Genomic DNA, 25,290 nt, shown 5'->3' with positions numbered 1-25,290 from the left:
CAAAACAAAAAGCGAAACAAAACAAAGAATCGAATGGACAGTGTAGAACTGAAAAAAATACAATACCTGATGTTAAGAAATAGACAAACTGTGTACAGCACAGGGAATAAAGTCAATAATAATAGCTTTGCATAGTGACAGATGGTTACTAGACTTGGTGGGGTGATCACATCATAAGGTATATACATGTCAAATCACTTACGTTGTACACCTGAAACTAATACGATATTGCATGCCATTATACTTTTTTAAAAAATTTATTGGGGTGACAATTGTTAGTAAAATTACATAGATTTCAGGTGTATAATTCTGTATTACATCACCTATAAATCCCTTTGTGTGTTCACCACTCAGAGTCAGTTCTCCTTCCATCACCATATATTTGATCCCCCTTACCCTCATCTCCCACCCCCAACCCCCCAGTATGACATTATACTTTAATAAATATTTTTTAAAAAGAAATAGAGAAACACATAAAGTAGGACATTGTATACATGCCTTTCTCAGTAATTATTAGATCATGAAGACAAAAATATCAGTAAGGTGATGGCTGATTAGCTCAGTTGGTTAGAGCACGGTGCTCTTAACCACAAGGTTGCCTGTTCGATCCCCACATGGGCCACTGTGAGCTGCGCCCTCCACAACCAGATTGAAACAACTACTTGACTTGGAGCTGATGGGTCTGGAAAAACACACTTAGATAAAAGTTTTAAAAATATATATATGTGTGTGTATATATATATATATATATATGTAAGGACACAGTAGATTTAAATACCATAAATAAACCAATTTGACCTAATGAACATGGAAAGAATACTGTCCTCATATCTAATTTTCCTACAGAATCTGTTTACTAATTTGAAGTGTGAGGATAAGTAATTTATCATTGGTCACAGTTCTGGAAGATGTGTCTGGTTTTATTAATTAATTTGTTTTTATAATTACATATTAAAAACAAAGTAGCAAATGCACAAACACTTAAAGCCTTTTCATATATTTGCTTGTTTTGCATTTTAATAGGATGGAGTCTAAACTTCTTAGCATGACACTAAAGGTCCCACAGTCTTCACACAGTTGGGCTGTTCTGTCTGGAATGCTTTTCTCCAGTTCAGCTGTAACCTCCTCTGAAACCTCCTCTGTGGCAACTGTCACTCTCTTGCCTTCCTAGAGCTGTTCGTTTATACCATCAGTATAATGCTTATCTACTTGTGTTAATAGTTTGTTTTGTGTCACCTGCTGGAGTGTGAATTCTTTGATAATAGGACAGTGTGATGCTTTTCATTTTGGTATTATCTTTATAGAAAATACATTGGCTGGGAAAGAGTCCTAGAGAGAGAGACTGGGGAGATTTTTACAATGATTTGGAGTGAGGCTGTGTTTGGAGGTAAGGGCTTTATGCACAGAGAGGCTGTGGGAAGGAAAAGGGAGTATGAGATACAGTATATAAGAAATAGTGCGAGAAAAATTCAGGTTGACTATCAGATAGTAGAAGAGTGGTAAGGAGAAGAAAGGACCCAAAGATACAACTTTGACATTTTGAACCTGAATAATTAAGAATGATAATGGAATGGGAAAAACTAATTGAAAGAGTGTGTGTGTGTGTGTGTGTGTGTGTGTGTGTCTATATATGTGTGTGTTCTCTTTAGATGGAAGAGGAGAGAAAATGGGAGGTGGTACTTGAGGTACTAGTTACAAGTACCCAATGGGCAGTTGGGAAATAGGCTCTGGAGCTTGGGAGGGAGGTCAAGATGATGACGAGATTTAGGAGTTAGGAGAGATGCAGAAGCACATGGCCGTGTGCATGATTTTGGAAATTGAATTCATATTGTTTCCCGGCATAATTTAATTACTTGAAACAAGAAATTCAACTAGAATATATGTAGTCATGCATTGCATAATGACATTTAGGTCAAGGACAGATGGTATGTAGGATAGTGGTCTCAGAAGATTATAATGGAGCTGGAATAGTGACATTGTAGCCATTGTAATGTCATAGTACATCACTCACCTGTCTGGGTGCTGCGTGTGTAAACAAACCTGCGCTGCCAGTTGTATAAAAGTACAGCGAGTATTGTACAGTTATGTACAATACATAGTACTTGATAAGGATCATAACCGTGTTACTGGTTTATGTATTTACTATACTTTTTATCATCATTTTAGAGTGTACTCTTTCTACTTACTGAAAAATTGCTGTGAAACAGTCTGCTGGCAGCAGCCTCACACATCTTGGGTTTACTGAGCCTCTTGATTTCATCGTTTTCTCTTGTGCTTGATTTAATCTCGTGTCGTTTTGTACAGTCACATGCTGTACAGGCTTGTAGCCCAGGAGCAATAGGCTGTACCATAGAGCCCAGGTGTGTCGTGGGCTATAGCATCTAGGTTTGTGTAAGTGCATTTTGTGATGTTCCACAATGATGAAATTGCCTCACAACACGTTTCTCAGAACATACACCTGTCATTAAGCAGCACATGACTATATGTCTTTCTATCTACCTATCTATCAAGCTATTGAGACTACACAACACACACACACACACACACACAAATGGGTGCTTTTTCACATCCAAAGTGAATGTACTTCATACTGGGTTTTGTTTTGTTTTAAAGAATGCTGAAAGTTCAGATATTCTCAGCCTATTGTTCATGCTTTGAGAATTACTATTGCTAATCAGCTTTGTAAAGTGCATTTGGTCTTATCTAATCTTGTACTTTCAGGAGCTGGTTGGATGTCATTCTGGCTTTTTCTTTCTCACTCTTAATCTGAGTGCTACCTAGTTTAAAAAGAAAGCAAAAAGCTGAAACAATACTCAAACAGAATATTTGCTTCTACTTGAGTCATGAGTTTACTTTAGTGAACTGAAATATCACCTAATATAAAATCTGACTTCTAGGAGCAGTGCAGTTTTGTATTTTGTAAAGTGATCATGGATTTATGTGAAGGTTGAGAGCCAAACACTACACACTACTTTAGGATTTGGCCCCTAACTCTTCAGATTCAATGTCTAAAGTTAGATGGGCTTTTCCCCCTTTTTTCGATTTAACTCAGGGGGTAGAAAATTGAAACATGCTTTAAAAAGGGTGGGAGGCGGGCATTCAGTTCAGAGAACTGTGTGAGAGAGTGTTGACTGAGTTAGATAAAACTGAAAACAGATGCAGGACTGTGTAATTTAGTTTAACTTTGTAGAATCTTATCACTAGCAAATATATATTCAGTGGGAGTGGTGAAGGAAATGGAGTTTCATAAGGTAAGTTGCTCAGAATACAAAGACCAAGTTCAGTTAAGATTTGGTCAAAATGAGGTTGAATTTAAAGACCAGGATCTGGGGGATTTTTTTCCAAGGGTAACCTCTTTGGTTTCCATCCATTTGACCCAGATGTTCCACTTAAAATTCTTTATGAACATCATGCTCATTAGGCTTTTAACAATATCTCAGAGTGCAAAATCATCACTTAATAACACTTATTATCTATAAATAAATTGTTCACAACACTGAAAGTGTTGAGAACTTCTCACTATCCTTTGAAGTAGTTTTATTTAAAAAATAAACATTAAGCTCCAAATTTAAATACAGAGTGGCAATTGCCTATGTATATTCGTACATTCTCAAGTGCTTTTCTGAATGAAAAAATACACTGAAGTTTTTTTTCTGTAAAAGATTTATAGGATTCTTGCATAATACAGTATGATACTTTATAGTTGTACTACTGAGGCAAATTGAAAAAAAAAACTTGCTGTGTTTGTCTTAACACTGAAGCATTGATTGTATTTTTTCTGTTGGCTTCCTGCTTGAGACATAAGAGTGAATTATTAGTGCCCCGTTTGTGAATGAAAGGTTGAATTTATTTAAGTTCCCCCGCCCCACCACCCTTAAAACTAGATCTCTCTGTAGTGAAAACAGTAATAGGGACTGGTTCCATGACTAAAAAAAAAAAAAAAAAAAAAAGAATTGAGTATCTTAAAGCATATGAAGATTAATTGTGAGACAGATGGCTTCAAGTGGTTCAATGGGTATGAGTAGTTTCTTCGATCAGAAAAGTTAGCCACCCATAACCATTAGTACTGATCACAATTTGTTACAGTACTGGACAGATTCCTAATGGTTACACTTTTAGTCTTATTCTTTGACATGTATAGAAAGAATGAGCATTACAGGTTTCAGAGTACATTGCACTCAATTTTTTCTGAGCATATAAAACTCTAGATTGGTAGGTAGGTTTAAAAGCAAAATTTATACCTTTTGTCTTCATCAACTCCCAGTGGCTTTCAAATTGAGGTATGTATAGCACAGGGAGGAAGAAGAGAACAGTTAATTTGGATAACTTTAGGGAAATAAATGTGCAGATCTTCCATACCTGCTCTTTCCTAAAGTTCATCTGCCTGAGAGAAATATGTTTGCTGCAGAGGTTCAGTCTCATATTCTCTTCTCCTGCTTGGCTAAAGACATTCTTTTCTACCCATCAGAATCACACTATGGTATGTTTACTCAGTTTTACCAACTTTCAGGGCACCAAAACAAAAGGGACAATTTGGTGATTAATAGTATCATAAAAGCATCATTCTAAACTTCTCACTAAAGACATAGCTTCAGTAACTATTATGTTACATTTATTATTTGTCAAAATTTATGAGACTGTGCCTTTCTGATAAATTACATACCAGTAGTTAGTGTAATCAATCTAGAAGACAAAATATTAATACTTAGAGCATTAATATTATTGGAAAGTAAGACAAATTTAAATACACATACATACATATGTGTAGATTGAAGTATACATAGATTGAAGTATTACAGTATCATCATTGAAAGACTTTCAAGCATACAAGTATATCGCATTCAAATAACAATCTTTGGACGAAGTGGAATGGAAGTAAAATTCAAGGAGAAAAAGGGAAGATGTAGATTGCAAATTTTAAATAGATGATTCTATAGATAATCAAATGCAGTATTTTTATTTAATTGGATGCATCTAAAATATAAAAATTATATTATTTAAGAAATATTAAAATTTACATATTATTTTTGCAACTATTCAACTTAAAATGTGTGAAGTGTTGCATAATTTTTCAAAATTATTTTAGTAGGATTAAAAATGTTCAAGGTCATTGGTTTAGTTAGCCCCTGAGAGACTAATGGATAATAGGGCTTACTTGTTTATGATTGTTAGTAAGTAGGACAAATAACACATTCTTTATACTTTTAGTAAAGTGCTTTATTGCTTTGAGGTACGCCTATAATGAATATTTCACTTCCAAAATTAAAAATTTTCTTTGACTAAACATATTGTTCTGAAATCTGACATTTCATTCTTTAGTCTATGTTGAGCCACATGGCATATCAGCTTAAAAAAAAATAAAACAAAGGTATTAACTGAATCTGGCAGTAGCTGTAGCTGTCAGCAACAGCAGGCCTTTGTACAGACCAGTGGTTGTTCTCTGTTGCAACGAGCTCTTGCTTTGTGTAAGGAGAAAATCAAGACAATGAATCTGAACCAGCTACTTAGTTAAGATTACTGTTTTTCCAGTCTTTGACATTTAGTATTGGAAAAGTAAATATTAAGTTTAATCCAGATGGCAAATAATGCCTATTTATAGCATCTCACAAAAATTCTTAAATTATTCATAACTCAGTTAATATCCCCAATTGTTTCCAGTTTTTTGATGATTTTTTAAACAAATTTGAAATGGGTGAATAAAGACTTTTTTATATTCTAACGTTAGGATAGCTTCATTGTTTTTTGTCAAAGTTAGTTTGCTATTCTTCTGAGAATATTGATTGACTCCTATGAGTTTAGAAAGAGATAGATTGAGGTATACATCACACATGACTCACTAATTGCCTTCTGGGAATAGTTCACTATTACAGACTCAGGGAATGTGCCTTTTATGAGATTTCATCAAGCAAAAGCGTCTTTGTAGATAGCTTTCTGTTATTGATGTCTGTGTAATTCCATTGTGTTAGAGAAGATACTTTGTCTGATTTTAGTTCTTTTTAAATTTGTTAAGTTTGTTTTATGACCCTGGGTAAGGTCTGTCTTGGTGAACGTTCCATGTGTAGTTGAAAAGAATGTGTATTCTGCTGTCGTTTGGTGGGATGTACTATAAGTGTCATTTAAAACTAGTTAGTTGATGGTGTTTTTCAATTCTCTCCTTTGGTGTTTCTGTCTACTTGTTCAGTTGATTACTGAGAGGAATGTGAAGTCTGCAATTATAATTGTGTATTTGTCCATTTTTCCTTTTAGAATTATCAGTTTTGTTTCATGTACTTTGAAGTTCTATTGTTAGGTGCCACATTTAGTATTGTTAGGTCATCTTGGTGAATTGAACCTTTTATCATTATGTGATCTCCCTCTTTATCCCTGCCACTTGTCCTTGCTCTGAAGTCTATCTGATGTTAATATAGACACTCCTTTGGATTTGTGTTTGCAAGAATATGTTTTTCCATTCTTTAATTTACCTATACCATTATATTTAAAGTGAATTTCTTATAGACAGCATCTAGTTGGGTCTTGTTTTTTTAATTCAGTTTGACAATTTCTGTCTTTCAAATGGTGTGTTTATACCATTTACATTAAATATAAGTTTGGATTTAGGTCTATTTTTTTTCTTTTTCTGTTTGCTCCTCTGTTTTTTTATTCCATTGCTTCTTCTATTCTGCCTTCTATTGGATTGTCTGAATGTTTAGTAGTTGATTGTTTGAATGTTTATAGTGTTTTTACTATATTTGTAAAGTTTGTTTTGGTAGTTGCTCTAGGAATTACAATTTACTTACTTAACATTTCACAGATCTACCTAGAATTAATATTTTACCATTTCAAAATGAATGTACAAATCTTATCTCCACACCTTTTACCCCCTTTATGTTGTAGTTGTCATATGTATTATACATATATACATTGAAAACCCCACCAGTTTTATGATTTTTGCTTTCAACTGTCATACATATTTTAAAGAATTTAAGAGGCAAAAAAAGTTTATTATATTTACCCAGATATTTTATCCGTTCTGTTTATTCATTCCTGAAGTTCCAAGTTTTTCTGTGGTATCATTTCTCTACTGCCTGAAGAACTTTCTTTAGCATTTCTTTGAAAGCAAGTCTGTTTATGACAGATTCTTTTAGCCTTCACTGAGAATGTGTTTTTGCATTCATTCCCTGAAGGATATTTTCACTGGATATAAAACTCTTGGTTCTGGGTTAACGAGGTGTGATTCTTTTTTTTTTTTTTTTTTAAACGTCTTGTGCCTTCTGGCCTCCGTCGCTTCTGATGAGAAATTCACAGTCACTTGAATTCTTGTTCCCCTATATAAGCGTATCATTTTTCTCTACTTTCAAGATTTTTTTCTTCGTCTTTAGTTTTCAGCAGTTTAATTATGAAGTATCTAGGCATGAATTTCTTTGAGTTTATCCTGTTTGGGATTTGCTGAGCTTCTTGAAATGTATGCAAGTTCCTATCTTTTGCCAAATATGGAGAGTTTTCAGCTGTTATTTCTTTGACATTTTTTCAGCATTAGTCTCCTTCTGAGACCAATGACAAGAATGTTAGACCTTTTGGTGTATTCCCTAAAACTCTGTTCATTTAAAAAAAATTTTTTCTCTATTACATTGGATAATTTGTACTTATCTATATTCAAGTTAACTCATTCTTTCCCCTTGTCATTTCCATTCCTCTGTTTAACTCATCCAATAAATTTTAAAATTTTGGTTATTGTGTTTTTCACTTCTGAAATAATCCGGTTTGTTCTTTTTTCTGTCTTCTGTTTCTTTTATTTCATTTCAAGAATGTTAATCCTATTTCCTTAGAGCATATCATAACTGCTTTATGGTTAGTTTGATAATTCCAACATGTGTCATCTTGAGGTTGGTATCTATTGATTATTTTTTCCTTGCAAGTTGCTGACATTTTCATGCTTCTTTGAATGTCAAATAATTTTGGATTATATCCTGACATTTTGAATCTTATGAGATCTGAGCCTTGTTGAAATATTATAAACCATAGTAATTTTTTGTTAGTTTGTTTGAGCAGTGAATGACCCAGTTAAGTTTTACAAGTTTTGACCCATCTTCTGTGGGCTGTGATTCCAATGTCAGTTCAATTTTCATAGCCTTTGCACTGCCTGTTCAGATCTGTCCTGTGTGTGTACCAGTCTGGGAGGAGGGCAGTTGTCTGTTCTGTAGTTCAGTATTCAGTGCTTCTGGTATGCTGTTTAGGGTCAGACCCACACATATGCATTTCAGGGTTGAGCCCAGCAGTTCATAGAAAGCTTTATGAGGTCCCGTTTTTGAGCTCCCTTCTCTCTATAACATCACTTATATACTGATTTCTATCGTCTCGCAAAATAGATAATAAATAAACACATGAAAGGATGTGCAGTAGCATTAGTTGTCAGGGAAATACAAGTTAAAACCACAAGGCAAAACCACTACACACCCACTAGGGTGCTTAAATTAAAAAGGCTGACCAGTTGCTTGAACAGCTTGTTAGGTGAGGATTCAGAGCGACTAGAACATTCATGCATTGCTAGTGGGAATGTGAAATGCCACAGCCACTTCGGAGAACAGTTTGATAGTGTGTGTCTGTGGGACTAGAGGCCACTGAATGCAGTTTCTTCTCTTGGAATTAAGTCTTGTTTTGAAGACTTCTGTCCTTCCCTCCAACTCCCTCCCCTGGGAAAATATTTGTATGTCATTGTTTGGAGCTGGCTGGTTACAGTCCTATTAAAGTTACTCTAAAAAACTGATTAGATGACACTCTAATATTATTGTAAACTTGGTGTTGCTCCTGCCTAGTCTTTCTTAATTGCTACCGAAGTAGAACAATTAAGGGACAGACAGAAGAATGCTAGGACTCAAGCCTGTGACTGTAGTGTTATAAGTAGTCTACTTCACTGCCTTATGGCATAATTAAAATGTGAGTTGGCCAGTTTTGCAATTTAGCACAGCTATTAAGTTTTACCTATGTAAAAAAACTTAGGTTAGTTCATATTTGCATTGTTTGAAATTATTTTTATGTGTTCTGCTTCCTCACCAAGACTCTAAACTCTGAATGAAATTATGTCTCTTGCATATAAATCCCTATCATCTTAGTATAATGTCTTACACACAGTAACCATTGTACTGTGACCAATATAGTAGTATAAATTGGAAAAGGTTGGTATCATATACGATGAATAGTATGTGTATGTCCATATGGTATGTACATACCAGTAAGAGTTACCAAAGGTGATTATAGATCAACAATGACTAAATATGACTGGGTAAAGATATGAAACACGGCATCTCACCAGTTTCCTGCCAGACCCAGACTGAGTGCCAAGATGTTGAAAGATAAGAGAAAGCCAAAGGTGGATACCTTGCCGTCTCAGAAAAAAAGGTTAAGACCATGTTACTGAGCTTGTGGTGGTTATAAACCTGCATATGTTCTGGGAAGATAAAGTCTGTTTGACATCTGCACGTCAGTGCTCAATGGGCATCTCAAATTTAATACATTCAAAACAGAAGTCTTAATTTCCTACTGCCCCAACCTACTTACTTTCATTCCTTCCACAACTATTTATTGAAGGACTGCGATGTCCAGGTACTGTTCTGGTGCTTGGAATATCAATCAGTGGCATCATAAGTATCTCTCCCCTTGCTTACAGTCTAGCAGGGAGAAACGTTTAGGCAGTAAATAATAAACATAATAGGTAAATTATTAAGTGCTGTAGGAAACGTACCAAAGTAGGAAAGGGTGACAGGAATTATGAGTGCTGGACTTGGGATAGTGATAGAAAGAAGTGAGTAGCAACTTTAATGGGGAGGTAAGGGTGAGCCTCATTGCCAAGTTGAAATTGGAACGAAGAGCTGGAGGCGAGAGAGTCAAGTAGGGTTACCTGGTGGAAAAGCATTCCAGGCAAAGGGAACAGCTGGAGCCAAGAGGCAAAGTGAGGAGGTGCCTGGTCTATCCCCCCAAGGAGGCCAGTGTGGCTGGTGCAGAGCCAGTGATGGGCGGAGCACGAGAAGAGGTGACAGAGGGAGGGGGTGGTGGAGGACAAACGGTGGAGGGCTTTCGGCCACTGTAAAAACTTTGGCCTTTTAGTCTGAGTGAAATAGGGAGTCATGGTACAGAGGAATAACAGCTGACTTACGTTTCAACACAATTACTGTGGCATCTCTGTTGAGAAAAGAATAGAGACGGGCAAAAGCAGGAACAGGGAGATCTGTTAAGAGTGGTTGCGGAAATCCAGGCAGAGAAAGGATGGTGGCTTGTACCAGGGCCGCAGCAGTGCAGGTGAGGAGAAATCTTTGGATTCTGGGTATACTTTGAAATCAGAGCTAGCATGATTTCCTGACACTTTGCACGTGGAATGTGACTCCCAGGCTTTTGGCCTGCACAATTAGAAGGATGCAAGAGCTATTATAACCCAAATGGGAGAGGCTTCGGGTGGAGCAGGTTTGGGGAAGATGAGGATATGTTGAGTTTGTGATATCCAAGTAGAGATATTGAAGAGGCAATCGGCTGTACAAGACTGGAGTCTGGGAAAGAGATCTAGGCTAGAGACAGTAATTTGAGAGTTGTCAGCCTGTAGATAATATTTAAAATCATGGGGCTGCATGAGACACCAAGGGAATAAGTAAAGTAAGAGAAGAAGACCAAAGGTAGAGCCTGAGGCGTGCCATATCTGTTTCCTTTGTTCTCCTTTATCTTCCCAGTAAATGGCACTACTATCTCCCTAGTTTCTCAAGCCAAAATCTGGAAGTCATCCTTGATTCCTTATAAACAAGGCCTTTGTACATCCAGATCTGTTCACTTCATCTCCACTATCACCAATCTAGTCTCAGCCATCATTCTCTTCTGGTTCATCTCCCTGCTTTCCTTTGTGCCCAACCCCTCCCCAGTCATTTTCCACCGAGTCAGAATGATCTTTTAAATAGACAGTTCAGATCATATCACGCATCTGCTCAGAACCGCTAATGTTCTGTGCAGCACAGGAAACAACAGAGTAAAAAGGCAACCTATAGAAAATATTTGCAAACCATATATCTGAGAAGGGGTTCATATTCAGAATATATAAAGAACTACAACTCAACAACAACAACAAAAGTAATTTGATTAATAAATGAGCAAAGGACTAAAAGAGACATTTCTTCAAAGAAGATATACAAATGGTCAACTAGCACTTGAAAAGATTCTCAGTATCATTAATCATCAGGGAGATGCAAATCAAAACCACAGTGAGATACCATCTTACACCTCTTAGGTTGGCCACTATCAAACAAAAAACAAAAACAAAATAGCATGTGTTGGTGAGGATGTGGAGAATTTGGAACTCTTTGTATGGTTGGTGAAAATATAAAATGATATAGCTGCAGTGGAAAACAGTATGGAGCTTCCGTACAAAGTTAAAAATAGAATTACCATATGATTTAGCAATTCCATCTGCGTATATATACAGAAGAATTGAAAATAACATCTTGAAAAAATATGTGCACACCTATGTTCACTGTACATTATGCACAATTGCCAAGGAGCAACCTAAATGTCCATTGACAGATGAATGGAAAAAAGAAATGCAGTATATACATAAAATGGAATATTATTCAGCCCCCAAAGAAAGAAGTTACATCTGATAAAAGACTGTTATCCAAAATGTGCAAAAATACCCTCAAGACTCAGCAATAAGAAAACAACTAGATTTTAAAATGGGCCAAAGATCTTAACAGACACCTCACCAAAGAAGATATACAGATGGCAAATAAATATGGAAAGACACTCCACATCGTACATCATCAGGGAAATGCAAATTAAAACGAGTTACCACTATACACCTATCCAGAATGGCCTCAATCTGGAACACTGACAACAGCAAATGCTGCCAAAGAGGTGGAGCAACAGGAGCTCTTACGCATTGTTGCTGGGAATGCAAAGGGTACAGCCACTTTGGAAGACAGTGTGGTGGTTTCTTACAAAACTAAACGTACTCTTACCGTACGATCCAGCAATTGAGCTCCTTGGTATTTATTTACCCAAGGGAGTTGATAACTTACATCCACACAAAAACCTGCACACAGATGTTTATAGCAGCTTTATTCATAATTGCCAAAACGTGGAAGCAACCAATATATTCTTCAGTACATGAATGGATAAACTGGGGGACATCCAAACAATGGCATATTATTCAGCACTAAAAGAAATGAGCTATCGAACCATGAAAAGACATGAGGAACCTTACATACCTATTACTAAATGAGAGAAACCAATCTGAAACGGTTACATACTGTATGATTCCAGCTATGTGACTTCTGGAAATGGCACAGACCATATGGAGATCGTAAAAATCAGTGGTTGGCAGGGATTAGTGGGGAGGGAGGGATGAATAGGCAGAGCACAGGATTTTTAGGGCAGTGAGACTATTTTGTATGGTACTGTAATGGTAGAAAAATGTCATTGTCCATTTGTCCAAACCCATAGAATGTACAAGAGTGAACCCTAATGTAAACTGTGGACTTTGGGTGGTAATAATATAGTCAATGTAGGTCCACCAATAAAGTCTATTTTTAAAAAATCAAGTGACAGGAATGATAAGATTTCTACAGAATGAGTGCGTGGGCTTCAAAAGGTGTAGAATAGTGAAAGTGGCTGACTATGGATGCTTATTCCCCTTTTTCTTCCCTCTGCCGTTAATACCTTTTCAAAGGGTTTTTTGGTCTTTGGTCTTTTCCCTGATTTGGGTAGCTGCGCCACACTTTTTTTTTTCTCTTGCCACCCTCTTGATAAAGGGGAGTACAATTAGAAGAATAGGCACTTAATAATGCTTTGGCATGAATGTCATTGACAGCTTTAAGATCACATTTGCCCTGCATGTTCCTTCTGTCAAAAATATTAACTTCTCTGTGCCTCCCATCTGTAAAATGGCTGAAATAGTAATATCTACTTCGACAGTTGCTGTAAAGAATAAATGTCAGTACGCACAAAGCTCGTAGAGCGTGTGTGGCACATAGAGCTGTTGTCATTATTGCTATTGTTATTAACTGATGTGTTCATGCTACTCATAACTTCATCGTATCACTCAGATGTATTTCCTTTATGTATATTCCTTTTCAGTGTACGTACCTTTAACATTCCTTCTTAGTCATCTCTGTAATTCAAGAGCCTTTTCCAATTTCAAACAATTTAATGAAAAGAAAATTTATACATGCAGACATGGCAGATTTAGTTTCTTTGGTCTTTTTGAGAGTCGCATTCTGAGAATAAATTTTCTGTTTCCTTCATGTTATAGGTGGTATGCAAGATTACAATTACGTATGGGCTAACTGTTTTGAGATCACATTAGAGCTGTCGTGTTGCAAGTACCCACCTGCTTCGCAGCTTCGACAAGAATGGGAAAACAATCGTGAGTCTTTGATCACATTGATTGAAAAGGTAAAGTAGCTGACTGGAAGGTTTGCAAGGTTGGGGTATGGAAATAATGGTTTAAAGAAGGGGGAAATTCAGTTGCATCTGAATAACAATCTGTACTAGATGTCCTGTGTTTGTTTTTATTATTTAAAATTGTGGATTATTTTTAGAAACTCTTGTGTTAAAATCTATTAGAACATATTTTAGCTGTGCCTCCTTGCCTTCTCCCCCAGCTCTTTTCCTTTTGGAGGGCTTCTTTTGACTGTCTTAGAAACTTTTACAAACTGAAATAATTAGCCAAAGTTGTACTACCAGGTTTTTACAATGTCATGTGATTGTATTTGTTAGAGAGCCTTTACCACTATATGCACCATGGACATAAGTTTAATTTAAACATCAGACAGGCTAATATACTACTGGGTATACCAGAAATTATTATCTATACTTTGTTGAGAAAATTAGAAGTCTAGCTTTGAGGAGAGGGGATTTCATAAGCACATTACCAGTCTAGATTTCAGACACTTAGTGCATCTTAAACTTAAGAATTTAATATTTTTGTCTATATTTTATTTTAACTTGTAGGGATTGAAAACTATTTCGTGGAGATAGAGGGAGTAACCTTATTTTTTTTAGAAATTCTGTATCAATGCAGAGAGGTTATGCTTTCTTGCCTTCCAAATTGATGTCTCTCTAAGCAGTCTACTTTGGTTCTTGTTTTCTTTAGGTCCACATTGGAGTTAAAGGATTTGTTAAAGATTCGGTAACAGGATCTGGCTTAGAGAATGCAACCATCTCAGTGGCTGGTATTAATCATAATATCACAACAGGCAGATTTGGTGATTTCCACAGATTACTTGTTCCTGGAACTTACAACATTACAGCAGTCTTAACTGGGTAAGAATTTAACTTAGACTCTTAAAATGCCAAACCTTTGTTTACTTCTAATACAGAAATGTAGTCTAAGAAATGTTATTTACTGTATCTGGCTTTTATTTTTCCTTATTTTCTGATTGTTTCCTCCTTTTACAATGAGAAAATACTATTGTGGAGTCTTTTGTCACTTAGTCTAACAATCTAACTGATTATGAAGCATAATTGTAAAATTGGGGAAAAGAACAGTTTTAAAAGCTTGAAAAGATGGTTATCTGTGTAAAGCATTGCCTCAAGACTAATTGAATACCAGAGTACAAGAAACTCAGTAACAGTACAAGAAAAAGTTCAAGAAACACTGTAAAAGGTATTTTGAAAGGCTGTCTTTATCATTAGCTTTCTAATATATGAAATGAATGGTTTCCCACCTCCTCTGGAAGCCTTTCTGAAAGATCACTTTGCTAAGGATTTAATTGATAACTTTTAATTTTGAATTTTCCTATTTGGAAAGGTAGTTGGAAAGTCAGTTTGATAAGGCACTGCAAAGAATTGGATAATCTATCCCTTTGAGTATTGTAGCAATGGTAACAATGGATTATGACCGCCATCTTTCATCGTATTCTCTCCCTTAAATGTAATTTTTGGTAAATATTTTAATCTGTGGAACCTGAGAAGATGGTAAGAGAAATAGTTCTTTAAAGACTTACTTGGGGATTCTCTGAGATAATATCCTAAAAGTCTTGAATTTACACATTTATGTTTATTTGGGTTTTGATAGACCACCAAGTGCTAGAGTATGAAAAGATTATTGTGCTTTTATAATATTAAAGCATTGTGTGTTTTAATTTAACTCCAAACCATCTACTTTAAAAAAAATTTTTTTTTCAGGTATATGCCACTGACTGTTAATAATATAATAGTGAAAGAAGGACCAGCTACAAAGGTGAACTTTTCGCTTCGGCCAACTGTGGCTTCAGTAATCCCTGACACAACTGAGGTTGTAGCAACTGCGAGCACTGTTGCTACACTTAACATTTCTCCTGGAACACAATCCTCTCACCAGCCAATTCAGCCAAAGGACTTTCACCACCACCATTTCCCTGATATGGAAATCTTCTTGAGAAGGTTTGCCAATGAATATCCTAATGTCACCCGACTTTATTCATTGGGAAAATCGGTAGAGTCAAGAGAACTTTATGTAATGGAGATTTCTGATAATCCAGGTGTCCATGAACCAGGTAATTGGTGTAGTCTTGCACAAAATTTCAGTAGCGCCTTTTAGAGCTATGTAGTATATTGCTGTTTCATCTAGAAAGGTCACCAATAGCATGTTTAACTGGAACAAAGAAAATGGAACCAGTCTTGCCAGGAAAGAAGAAATTTCACTTGATAACCTACATTAGGCAAAATATTTAACATACTACATAGATTAGATTCTTTCTGCTAATAGTATTTTTATTATTGTTTCATATATATGTTATTTATATATTAGATATAATGTGTGTGTGTGTGTTGAGCCTGCTCAGATGTATATATTAATAAGGAAGTTGCTTTATAAGATGCTTTTTGCTGCTGCTTTTGTTGAAATATATCTTTTCTTAAATTTTTGGTTCAGGGTCTTTGCATATGTTGGGGATAGTGGAGAGAGTTCATGATAATGGAAAGGAAAAAAAGTCTTCTATGTAATTATTTTGTTTTCAGGTGAACCAGAATTTAAATATATTGGAAATATGCATGGAAATGAAGTGGTTGGAAGGGAACTGCTATTGAACCTCATAGAATACCTTTGTAAGAACTTTGGAACAGACCCTGAAGTAACAGATTTGGTTCGTAGCACTAGAATTCACCTTATGCCATCTATGAATCCTGATGGGTATGAAAAGGCCCAGGAAGGTAAAAAATAGCTGTCTATTAATGCTTAGCCTTTTTTATTATATAGCATGATCTGGAATTTCTTTCTATTTTATTCTTATAATTTATAATTGGTTCTAGCTTTTATATTCTTGTATGAAAGGCTAGTTCATTTATTGATTATGTGATCAAGTTTATATTTAATGGAGTTCTCCACTTTGGTAATGGCTCTTACTTACTAAAAATAGATAAGATTTTTACAAATTGTTCCATTTTAACAGTGATTCTCATTTAATTATTGTATCGGGAACCTTATAAGTGAAAATTCAAACCAAGTATCTTTTGAAGCTAGTAACTGTTTTGAGTCTCAGTTCTAGTCCCCATGCATATTCTACAACTGCTAAGCTGTTGACTTCCCATTCCTCTGCCTCCTCTGGGCTAGCCCGTCTCTCCTGGGACAATATAGTAAGGGCAGGGAGAGCAACTTGCTTACACAGGCCGCCTTATACAGAATACTCTAGAGAGTGAGACTCCATCTTCTCCCAAGCTGTGGTTCCTTCCAGGCAATGATACCAGTGAGTAGAGTAGGTATCACAATATGGATATGCAGCTACATGATTTATTACACTCACTGACTGAACACTGGGAGAACCAACTAATGAATGACCAGGTTAATCCATATATGTATATCATTGAAATTCCTTCCCTAAGGACCTCATCCTTTGTCAGCTTCACAGATCCCTCTCACATTCCTTCCTTGAGATCTTTCTGAAAGGTGGAACTACTTACTACTAGTAAGCCCTCTAGTATGTTTTCTTCATTCACTTGCAATTTTTTTCTCATTACAACCACAATAATAGGGCTCCCGCCCCATTTTAAAATGGAATAAACCTAAGTTAAATCCTTTCTCCATCATCAGGTTAAACTTCCAGCTGTAGTCATGGCTAACTCTACCTTTTTGTGATCGCTTTAATGTGATCCACAGTGTTCTTCTTTTCATGTGGTGGGTTTCTTGACGATGTTTTAGTGACCTGTACGCCAGTCCTCTAGAGCCCCCCTCTGATCAGTCATGCCCACTCGGCATTGTGATCACGTCATTATATGTGGCATGTTGACAACTGAGCAATATTTTTCTATAATTTGTACAGTTGGATTTTTTTCCCCTCAAAGTATGACCAGGGGGCAGAAACAAAAAGAAAATGTTTTTACCTCTCTGTTGGAAAGATCTGGGAGAGAGAGATTTTTTTTTAATGTACAGTGTAAAAAAGATGTGCGTTTTAATTAAAGTGTGACTGATCATAGTGAGGCCTGATGTGCTCACACTTACCTTTAGTTAAGATATGTGTTGGATTAAAATGTAAGCGAAACATGGCTTAAATTTGAATCCTTTATCACACAGGAGATTCAATTAGTGTAATTGGGAGAAACAACAGCAACAACTTTGACTTAAACCGAAATTTCCCAGACCAGTTTGTTCAGATCACAGATCCTACCCAACCAGAAACTATTGCTGTAATGAGCTGGATGAAGTCCTATCCATTTGTGTTGTCAGCAAACCTGCATGGAGGTAATAGCAACTTGATATTCTACTTATTAATTTTCATTGAGAACATTTGAAAATCCTGGTGGAATTTTATCTGTCTTAAGCTACCTTAAAATGGATATCCTGTTATTGCTTTTATGGCAGACAATGATAAAGTTCCTTTTTCAGTACTTTTTAAGCCAATTTCCTCACTGTTTTGACCCTTCCTCTCCCACCACCCCCTCCCCCATACTCTTTCCTCCATCAATTCTTCCTTCTCTCCTTCCCTCCTCTCCTTATCTCCCTCCCTCCCTCCTTCTCCCTCTTTTCAGTCTCTCTCTCTCTCTCTCTCTCTTTCTCTCTCAGTTCTTCAAGTGTTTTGTATTTATGCTTCAAGTGTTTTATATTTATCCCTCTCACTGGGAATTTGGTAACATGCTTTTTGTCATTTATAAAAATTAAACACTAACAGATCTAAATGTTTAGTTCTATTTCTCCCTAAAGTCTAATAAACTTTTATATAGGTTGAAATGTTAACATTCTCTTATCTATTACTTGCTATATACTTAACTGCAACACAATGACCTCATTCTCATGTAGTGTCTGAACTTATACACTTCCATATAATTCAGCAGGAATTGATCAGTTGAATAGGATTAGAGGTCAAGATTAAACATTATCACAATGTCCAGTTAGGGTTGTGTGGATAAGAGTGACAGTATCAATACCCAAGAGAACTGAAAACATAGGTCTACACGTAAACTTGTACATGAATGTTCATAGTAGCATTATTCATAATAATCAAAAAGTATAAACAACTACAATGTCCACTGACTGATGATTGGATAAATAAAATGTGGCATGCCCATACAATGGAATATTATTTGGCCATGAAAAAGGGAGGAAGTACTGAGGCATGATACAACATAGATGAACTTTAAAAACATTCTGAGGGATAGAAGCTAGTCACACGAAACCATATTATTTTTTTCAGAAATATTCAGAATAGGAAACTCCATGAGATAGAAAGTAGTGGATAGTAGTGGGAGGGAATGGGGAGTAACTGCTAATGAGTACAGTTTTTTGGGGAGGTGATGAAATGTTCTGTAATTAGATAGTAGTGAAGGTTGTACAACTCTGTGAATATACTAAACAACATCGAATTAATACACTTTAAATGGATGAATTGTCTAGTATGTGAATTACATCTCAATAAAGCTGTTTTGTTTTGTTTTTTTAAGAGTCAAAGTGTTAGCACCAGGGGCAAGGAGAAATAAATGTAATGTCAACATTTGTTGCAATATCCAAAGAGGTAGTATCACAGTTGAGATTTGATGGCATATAAATTAACCTGCCAATTTAGTATGACAGTACACAGTTAAGAGATTTAGATTTCAGAAATAAATTGAGGTTCTCCAAAAATTACTTTGACAATTTGCAAGTAGTAAAAAAAAAAAAAAAAGTACTTCTGCCGTTTGGTAATCATGAACAATTCTCTAAGACTCAAATAGGAATTATGAAGTTACAGCCTGGTTGGCACAATAATTTTAAAATAATTTTATGTTTTATACCATGTTTGATAGAAAATATGTTTTTATTTTGAGCTTTAAAAAATGTTCTCAGAATACAGCACATGTCATATGACTAAATCTGAAAACTTAATACTAGTTACATGCCAGTGAAAATAATTTACAAATTTACACATGTGGTATCACGACCTTGGCATGAAGGGGGATTCATCTTCAATCATTTAGACATGTTTCTTTCCATGACTTATTTTGTTTTCTCATCTTAAAATCTTTAAATGGGTTTTGAAATCTTGGCAAAGAAATTTAAAAGAGTTTAGAAGGATTCTGAAAGAATGTACACAAAAGGAAGGTTCCTTTTTGTAAATTTTGATACTAATTTTTTACTGAGGTGAAATATAACATAAAATTAACTACATTAAAGTGAACAATTCAGTAATATTTTTAGTGTATTCACAATGTTGTGAAACCACTGTCTCTATCCAGTTCCACAACGTTTTTATCTCCTCACCTGTTAAGTTGCTCCCTGTTTCCCCCACTCCCTTAGCCCTGGTAACCAGCAGTCTGTTCTGTCTGTGTGGACTGGCCTACTTTGGATATTTCATAGAAATGGAGTCATACAATTTGTGACCTTTTGTGTCTATCTTCTTTCATTTAGCATGATGGTTTCAAGGTTTGTTCATATTGTGGCATGTATCAGTACTTCATTCTTTTTGTGGCTGAATAATATTCCATGGTATGCATACACCACGATTTGTTTATCCATTTCTCAGTTGATGGATATTTGCGTTGTTTAAACTTTTTTACTATTAATAACACTGCTGCGAGTATTGGCACACAATCTCTATTTGTGTCCCTTTTTTCAATTCTTTTTGGTAATTTTATGTTTAGCTTTTTGAGGAACTGCCAAACTGTTTTCCACAGTGACAAAACTATTTTACGTTCCAACCAGCAATGTATCAAGGGTCCAGTTTCACCACATCCTCACCAATACTTGTTAGTTTTCTTTTCTTTTCCTTCTTTCTTTTTCTTTCTTTCTTTCTTTCTTTCTTTCTTTCTTTCTTTCTTTCTTTCTTTCTTTCTTTCTTTCATTTCTTTTCTTTCATTTCTTTTCTTCCTTTCTTAGCCATTCTAGTGAGTGAAAGTAGTATCTCATTGTGGTTTTGATTTGCATTTCTCTGATGACTAATGATGTTGAGCATCTCTTCATGTGCTTTATGTATTTATTTTCTGTGGAGAAATATCTGTTCAAGTCTTTTGCCTATTTTTAATTGTGCTTTGTTTTTTTTTGGTTGTTGTTGAGTTGTAATAGTTCTTTATATAGTCTGGATTCTAGACCCTTATCAGATTGCTGATTTGAAAATATTTTTTCCCATTCTATAGGTTGTATTTTAACTTTATTAATAATGTCCTTTGATGCACAGAAGTTCTTAATTATAATAAAGTCAAGTTTATCTATTTTTTTCTTTCATTGCTCATGCTCTTTGTGTTGATACTAATTATTTTTAAAAACCAAACTATCACAGAAGTATTGTCTTTTATGACCCCCTTTTTTTTTGTCCTTTTGAGAATTAGCCATTTGGAAAACAATATTGAGTAGAAGTTGATGTTGACGTTTTTTGGTTTGAATTTTCAGATTTGGATACAGGGTGAAATTAAATATTTTTGAGAAATTTGTCTAAGAAAAGGTGTTGAAGTACACTTGTGCTTGTTAGAACTATTTTGGGGAATAGAATGAGCATAGTTTTTCACACTTGCTCATGAAAGAACATTTTAAAAAATATATAAAGGTTTGCTGTTATTTGTTATTACAGGATTACTTCATCTGAGTTCAGGTTGAATATGTTCCTTCACTTCCATTCTCATGAAATGGCATGATAAAAAAGGCGAAGATGAATGACTTAGTAGAGGCAGAATAAATGGACAGATAGACAAATGAAAACAATGTGATTGATACAAAAATAAAGAATTTGATCCTATGGTGGGGGAGTGGGCATATGTAGCTCAGGGCTCTTGTCTGAGAAGCACCCTATTTTATGCCCTGTGGGGAGCATGAAGGGAGTCGGTATCCTTTATATATGTTTTAAAGCATCTCTTTACCTAAGGTCATGAAAAAAATCATGTAACTCCAATTGACTAATTTTTAATCTGAGCATAAGAGATATTGTTAACATTTTCTTTTTCTGAGTGTAGATCTGGGCTGGCTCTGCTATCCATACATAAGACATTTAACTTCTGTTTTAGATTCCACAGCTGCAAAATGAGATGGATGGATTAATTGGACTTCGAGAGTCCCTTCTTATTTTAAAATTCCATGACCTGAATTTTACTGAAAAAGTATCCAATTTTGCTCAATTTATCTGATCCTAAATATTATAACAGTAAAATTGTTCAAATTAAGCCTATATACTTCAGGTTTCAGCTCTGACATGTAAATTATACCTGTAAGTTCAGATACAGTCCCAAGATTTTTCTAGTTAAGGCAACTTTTAAGTGTCATGCATTGCTATTTAATATTTCACTTACGTATTTTGATTTTCTGTGGAGGAAATTAGCAACTTTTTCATTTTTATTGAAGAAATTAGCCTTGGAAAATTGTATTGGTTTCCTGCCTCTGGCAGTATTGTGAAAAGCTTACTTTATGTTAATGATCCATATTGAAATAGGTAACATGGTACATTTTCCTCTTTTCCCTTGTAGGTTCTTTGGTGGTTAACTACCCTTTTGATGATGATGAACAAGGGGTCGCCACATACAGTAAATCACCAGATGATGCTGTGTTCCAACAAATAGCACTTTCTTATTCCAAGGTAGGCTTGTGCCTAAACATAACAAGCTATACAACCAATTCTATCATTTAAAAAAATGCATTAAAACAATGTCCTGCAAGTCACAGGTCAAGTGCTTTCTTCTCAGTTACACCTTCCATGATTCCTTCCAGGCAGCCTTACTTGGTTTTCTCCTGTTGACTACCTCACTTTGAACATATTGCATGTCTTTCCCTATTAGCTTTAAAGCTCAGGTAATGTCTTTTTATGTACGGTTTTTAGCACAGTACCCGAAACATAATGCACGTTGGTGTATTTTATTTGGCAAGCAATTAAGTTATAAACCTAGTAAAGTAGTCTAAAGCAGGGGTTGATAAGTACAGCTCTGGGGCCAAATCCAGCCCACCACTTGTTTTTGCAAATCAAGTTTTATTGACTCACAGCCACATCTATTCTTTTACATGTTGTCTGTGGCTGCTTTCTCTTTCATCGTTTGAAAATAAGTCCGTGTGATTCACTGTATTAACAGACTGAAGAAGGAAAACACTGCAGTCACCTCAGTAGTTGCAGAAGGTGGAGCTGAGTAGTAGTAACAGACATTTTGAGCCTATAAAGCCTAAAATTTTTACCATCTGGTCCTTTACAGAAAAAATTGCCAACCTCTGGTCAAAGGTATTTAAGAGCCTATAGTAACATGTAGCAAGAGAAAGCAGGTAGAAATTTCCATATGTTCTAAACTTCCTATAATGAACACTATACTTTTACGATCAGAAATGTTTGTGTGTGTGTGTGTGTGTGTGTGTGTGTGTGTAAATTCAATTTAGAAATTGTTTTTGAAAAACATGTTAAAAGTTGGAGCTTAGAACTAGTCTTGTTAGTTTCAATTTTTGATCTTATTACTGACTCAATGATGGTATTGGTTATAGATAATGAAGATTGTTACTTCAACCCTATGCTCTCTAATCACAACCTCTATCATTCCACTTTCCCCCGCCCCCTCATTCTCTACAAATAGACCTTGTGAGATTATGCAGAGTTTCTAACGGGAGTATATCTATTATTTTGCTGTAAAGAATAGTTGTCTTCTGCTTGGGCACACCATTTTTAGAGGAATGTACATGGAGTAATAAGAGAAGAATGGGACACCCTTTGAATCATCAAACTAAAAATTACATGATCAGATCTTGCCCATATCTCTGTCACATTCTGTGCCTATTCTTATAGTTCTGCTTTTCACCCTCATTGCGACTTCTAGTTCCTTAGCCTTTTTAAATTTTCTTTGACATTTAACCCTTTGATTTGATATATTTTCTACTCAGCCAAGACCCATGGACATACCTTTCAGTTTTGCTCTCGTTTACATCTTAAGATTTTTTACACCCTTTTGACATGTCTGCCTTGCTAGTATCCAATCCTCGATAATTGCCCCCATTTCTCTTCTCCATCCTAGTATTCCAGATATAGTCAAAAAAAATCACACAGTCATGGCAGTTGACTGCACTACATATGTATGTTCTCTAACTTCAGGTGAATACTCAATTCTACTTGGCAATATTTCATGTTTTGCTCCTTGACTACCTGGCTTGTTTCTCACTGTGGTGATTCTAAGCCTTTATCCACTCCCTGAGCCTCCTAATCCTAGCTTTATTTCTCTTATTCTCAGTAGATCACTTTGCCTTGAGTTAAGTAGAACTTTGAGTAACATGATGTAAGTTCATTCAGATTCTGTATTCTCAATTATTATTTATTTGTATCTTAACCCAAATTCTCCTCCATTACTTGATCCCACCACACCTACCTCTTTTAGAATCTTGTCTTTTCTCTTCTGTTATAAATGGGAAAGGTAAGAAAACCCTCAGTCTTTACTCTCAGCCTCATTTCTCTTGGTTGTGATCTGTCATGATTATCGTGTACCCAGCCCACCTTTGCCCACCACAAGACTTCATGGTGAGGAAAAGCAGACCAAGAAAATCTGTGAAGACAGAAGAGGGGAGCTAGTGAAGGGCTGGCCTAAAGGTGATTTGGAATGACAACAAAACTTTAAATACACCCTAAATCTGAAAACATTAAAAAAATAACTGGGCAGATGAGAGCACTGGAAAACAAGGAAGAGATTTCAAAGAACATACAACTTTAAAAATCTGGTATGATTTAAAGAGATGGGCACAATTGAAAAGGATAGGTGGATTTAAAGGGAAATCTTCCAAACTCATAGTTTCTGAGGGAGAAAAGGGGCAAAATAAGTGCTCTTTGGCAATTGAATAGTGCAGGTGAAAAGAAAAAATATATAAAAAGAAAAAGGGAAATGCAGGGTTGTCCAAGACAGAGGAGAATCATAAAATCAGAAGACTTGCAACTCTACCCTTACACCAAGGCAAATAAACAAACAAAAATACCACGCTAAAGTACCTAGACTGCTAGACTGACAGAAAAGGGCACCATTAACTAGGAATCATGTAAAACAGCCCAATATCATAAAAATGAACATGAGGTAAATAAAACCAATGGAGAACTGTTGCAGAAAATCAGGAAATGAAATTTCACACATAAGTCTACACTCCAGATAGATTAAATATACTCAAACACCCACTGAGAATATGAAAAGCCATAGAGGCACAGATATTTTAAAAATGAAAACAGAAAGGGAAAAAAATAGGAAGAAACAAGGAGAGTTGATAGAACTCAGGAAAGAAATGGAAGAAAAAGACAAAATTATCTCCAAAATGAAGACTAGATTACAAGAGGTAAAGGCCTTATACCTCCGAATTTCAAACTTAGTACAAAGCTACTGTAGTTATTAAGGCACTATAATACTGGCATAAGGATGGGCATATAGAGCAATGAAATAGAATTGAGAGTCCAGAAATAAACACACTTATGGTCAATTGATTTTTTTTACAAAGGTCACCAAGACAATTCAATAGGGAAAGAACAATCTTTTCAGCAAATGGTGATGGGAAAACTGAATATTCACATGCAAAAGAATGAATTTGGACCTCTTCCTCACACCATACCCCATAACTGTTTCAAAATGGATAATAAACCTAAATTGTAGAAGCTGAAACTATAAAACTTAGAAAAAAATGTAGGAATAAATTTTTGTGACTTTGGGTTATACAGTGTTTTCCTAAGTATAACATCAAGAGCACAAGTGACAAAAAATAGATACATTGGATATCATCAAAATTAAAGCTATTTTTGCTGTAAAAGCTACCACTCTATTAGTTTCCTAGGGCTGTTATAACAAAGCTCACAAACTGGGTGGTCTAAGACAACAAAAATATATTATCTTGCAGTTTTAGAGACTAGAAGTCTAAAACCAAGGTGTTGGTGGGGCCATGTTTCCTCCGCAATCCGTAGGGGAATACTTCCT

General features: G+C 35.5%; 1 protein-coding gene across 1 annotated transcript in view; it reads left to right on the top strand.

Annotated features, from left to right (window-relative positions):
* CPD (carboxypeptidase D) overlaps positions 1-25,290 on the top strand; it is a 65,242-nt gene that overhangs the window by 11,823 nt on the left and 28,129 nt on the right. Inside the window, exons 3-8 of the mRNA XM_019739524.2 lie at positions 13,262-13,404; positions 14,105-14,274; positions 15,139-15,488; positions 15,952-16,143; positions 17,501-17,668; positions 21,850-21,959. Coding sequence (XP_019595083.2) covers positions 13,262-13,404; positions 14,105-14,274; positions 15,139-15,488; positions 15,952-16,143; positions 17,501-17,668; positions 21,850-21,959 — 1,133 coding nt within the window. The remainder of the gene's footprint in view (positions 1-13,261; positions 13,405-14,104; positions 14,275-15,138; positions 15,489-15,951; positions 16,144-17,500; positions 17,669-21,849; positions 21,960-25,290) is intronic.

This window comes from Rhinolophus sinicus, linkage group LG15, assembly GCF_036562045.2.
Source record: "Rhinolophus sinicus isolate RSC01 linkage group LG15, ASM3656204v1, whole genome shotgun sequence".
NCBI classification, from domain to species: domain Eukaryota; kingdom Metazoa; phylum Chordata; class Mammalia; order Chiroptera; family Rhinolophidae; genus Rhinolophus; species Rhinolophus sinicus.
Note: the sequence above shows the minus strand (reverse complement) of the source record. Positions and strands in the feature narration are given on the sequence as shown.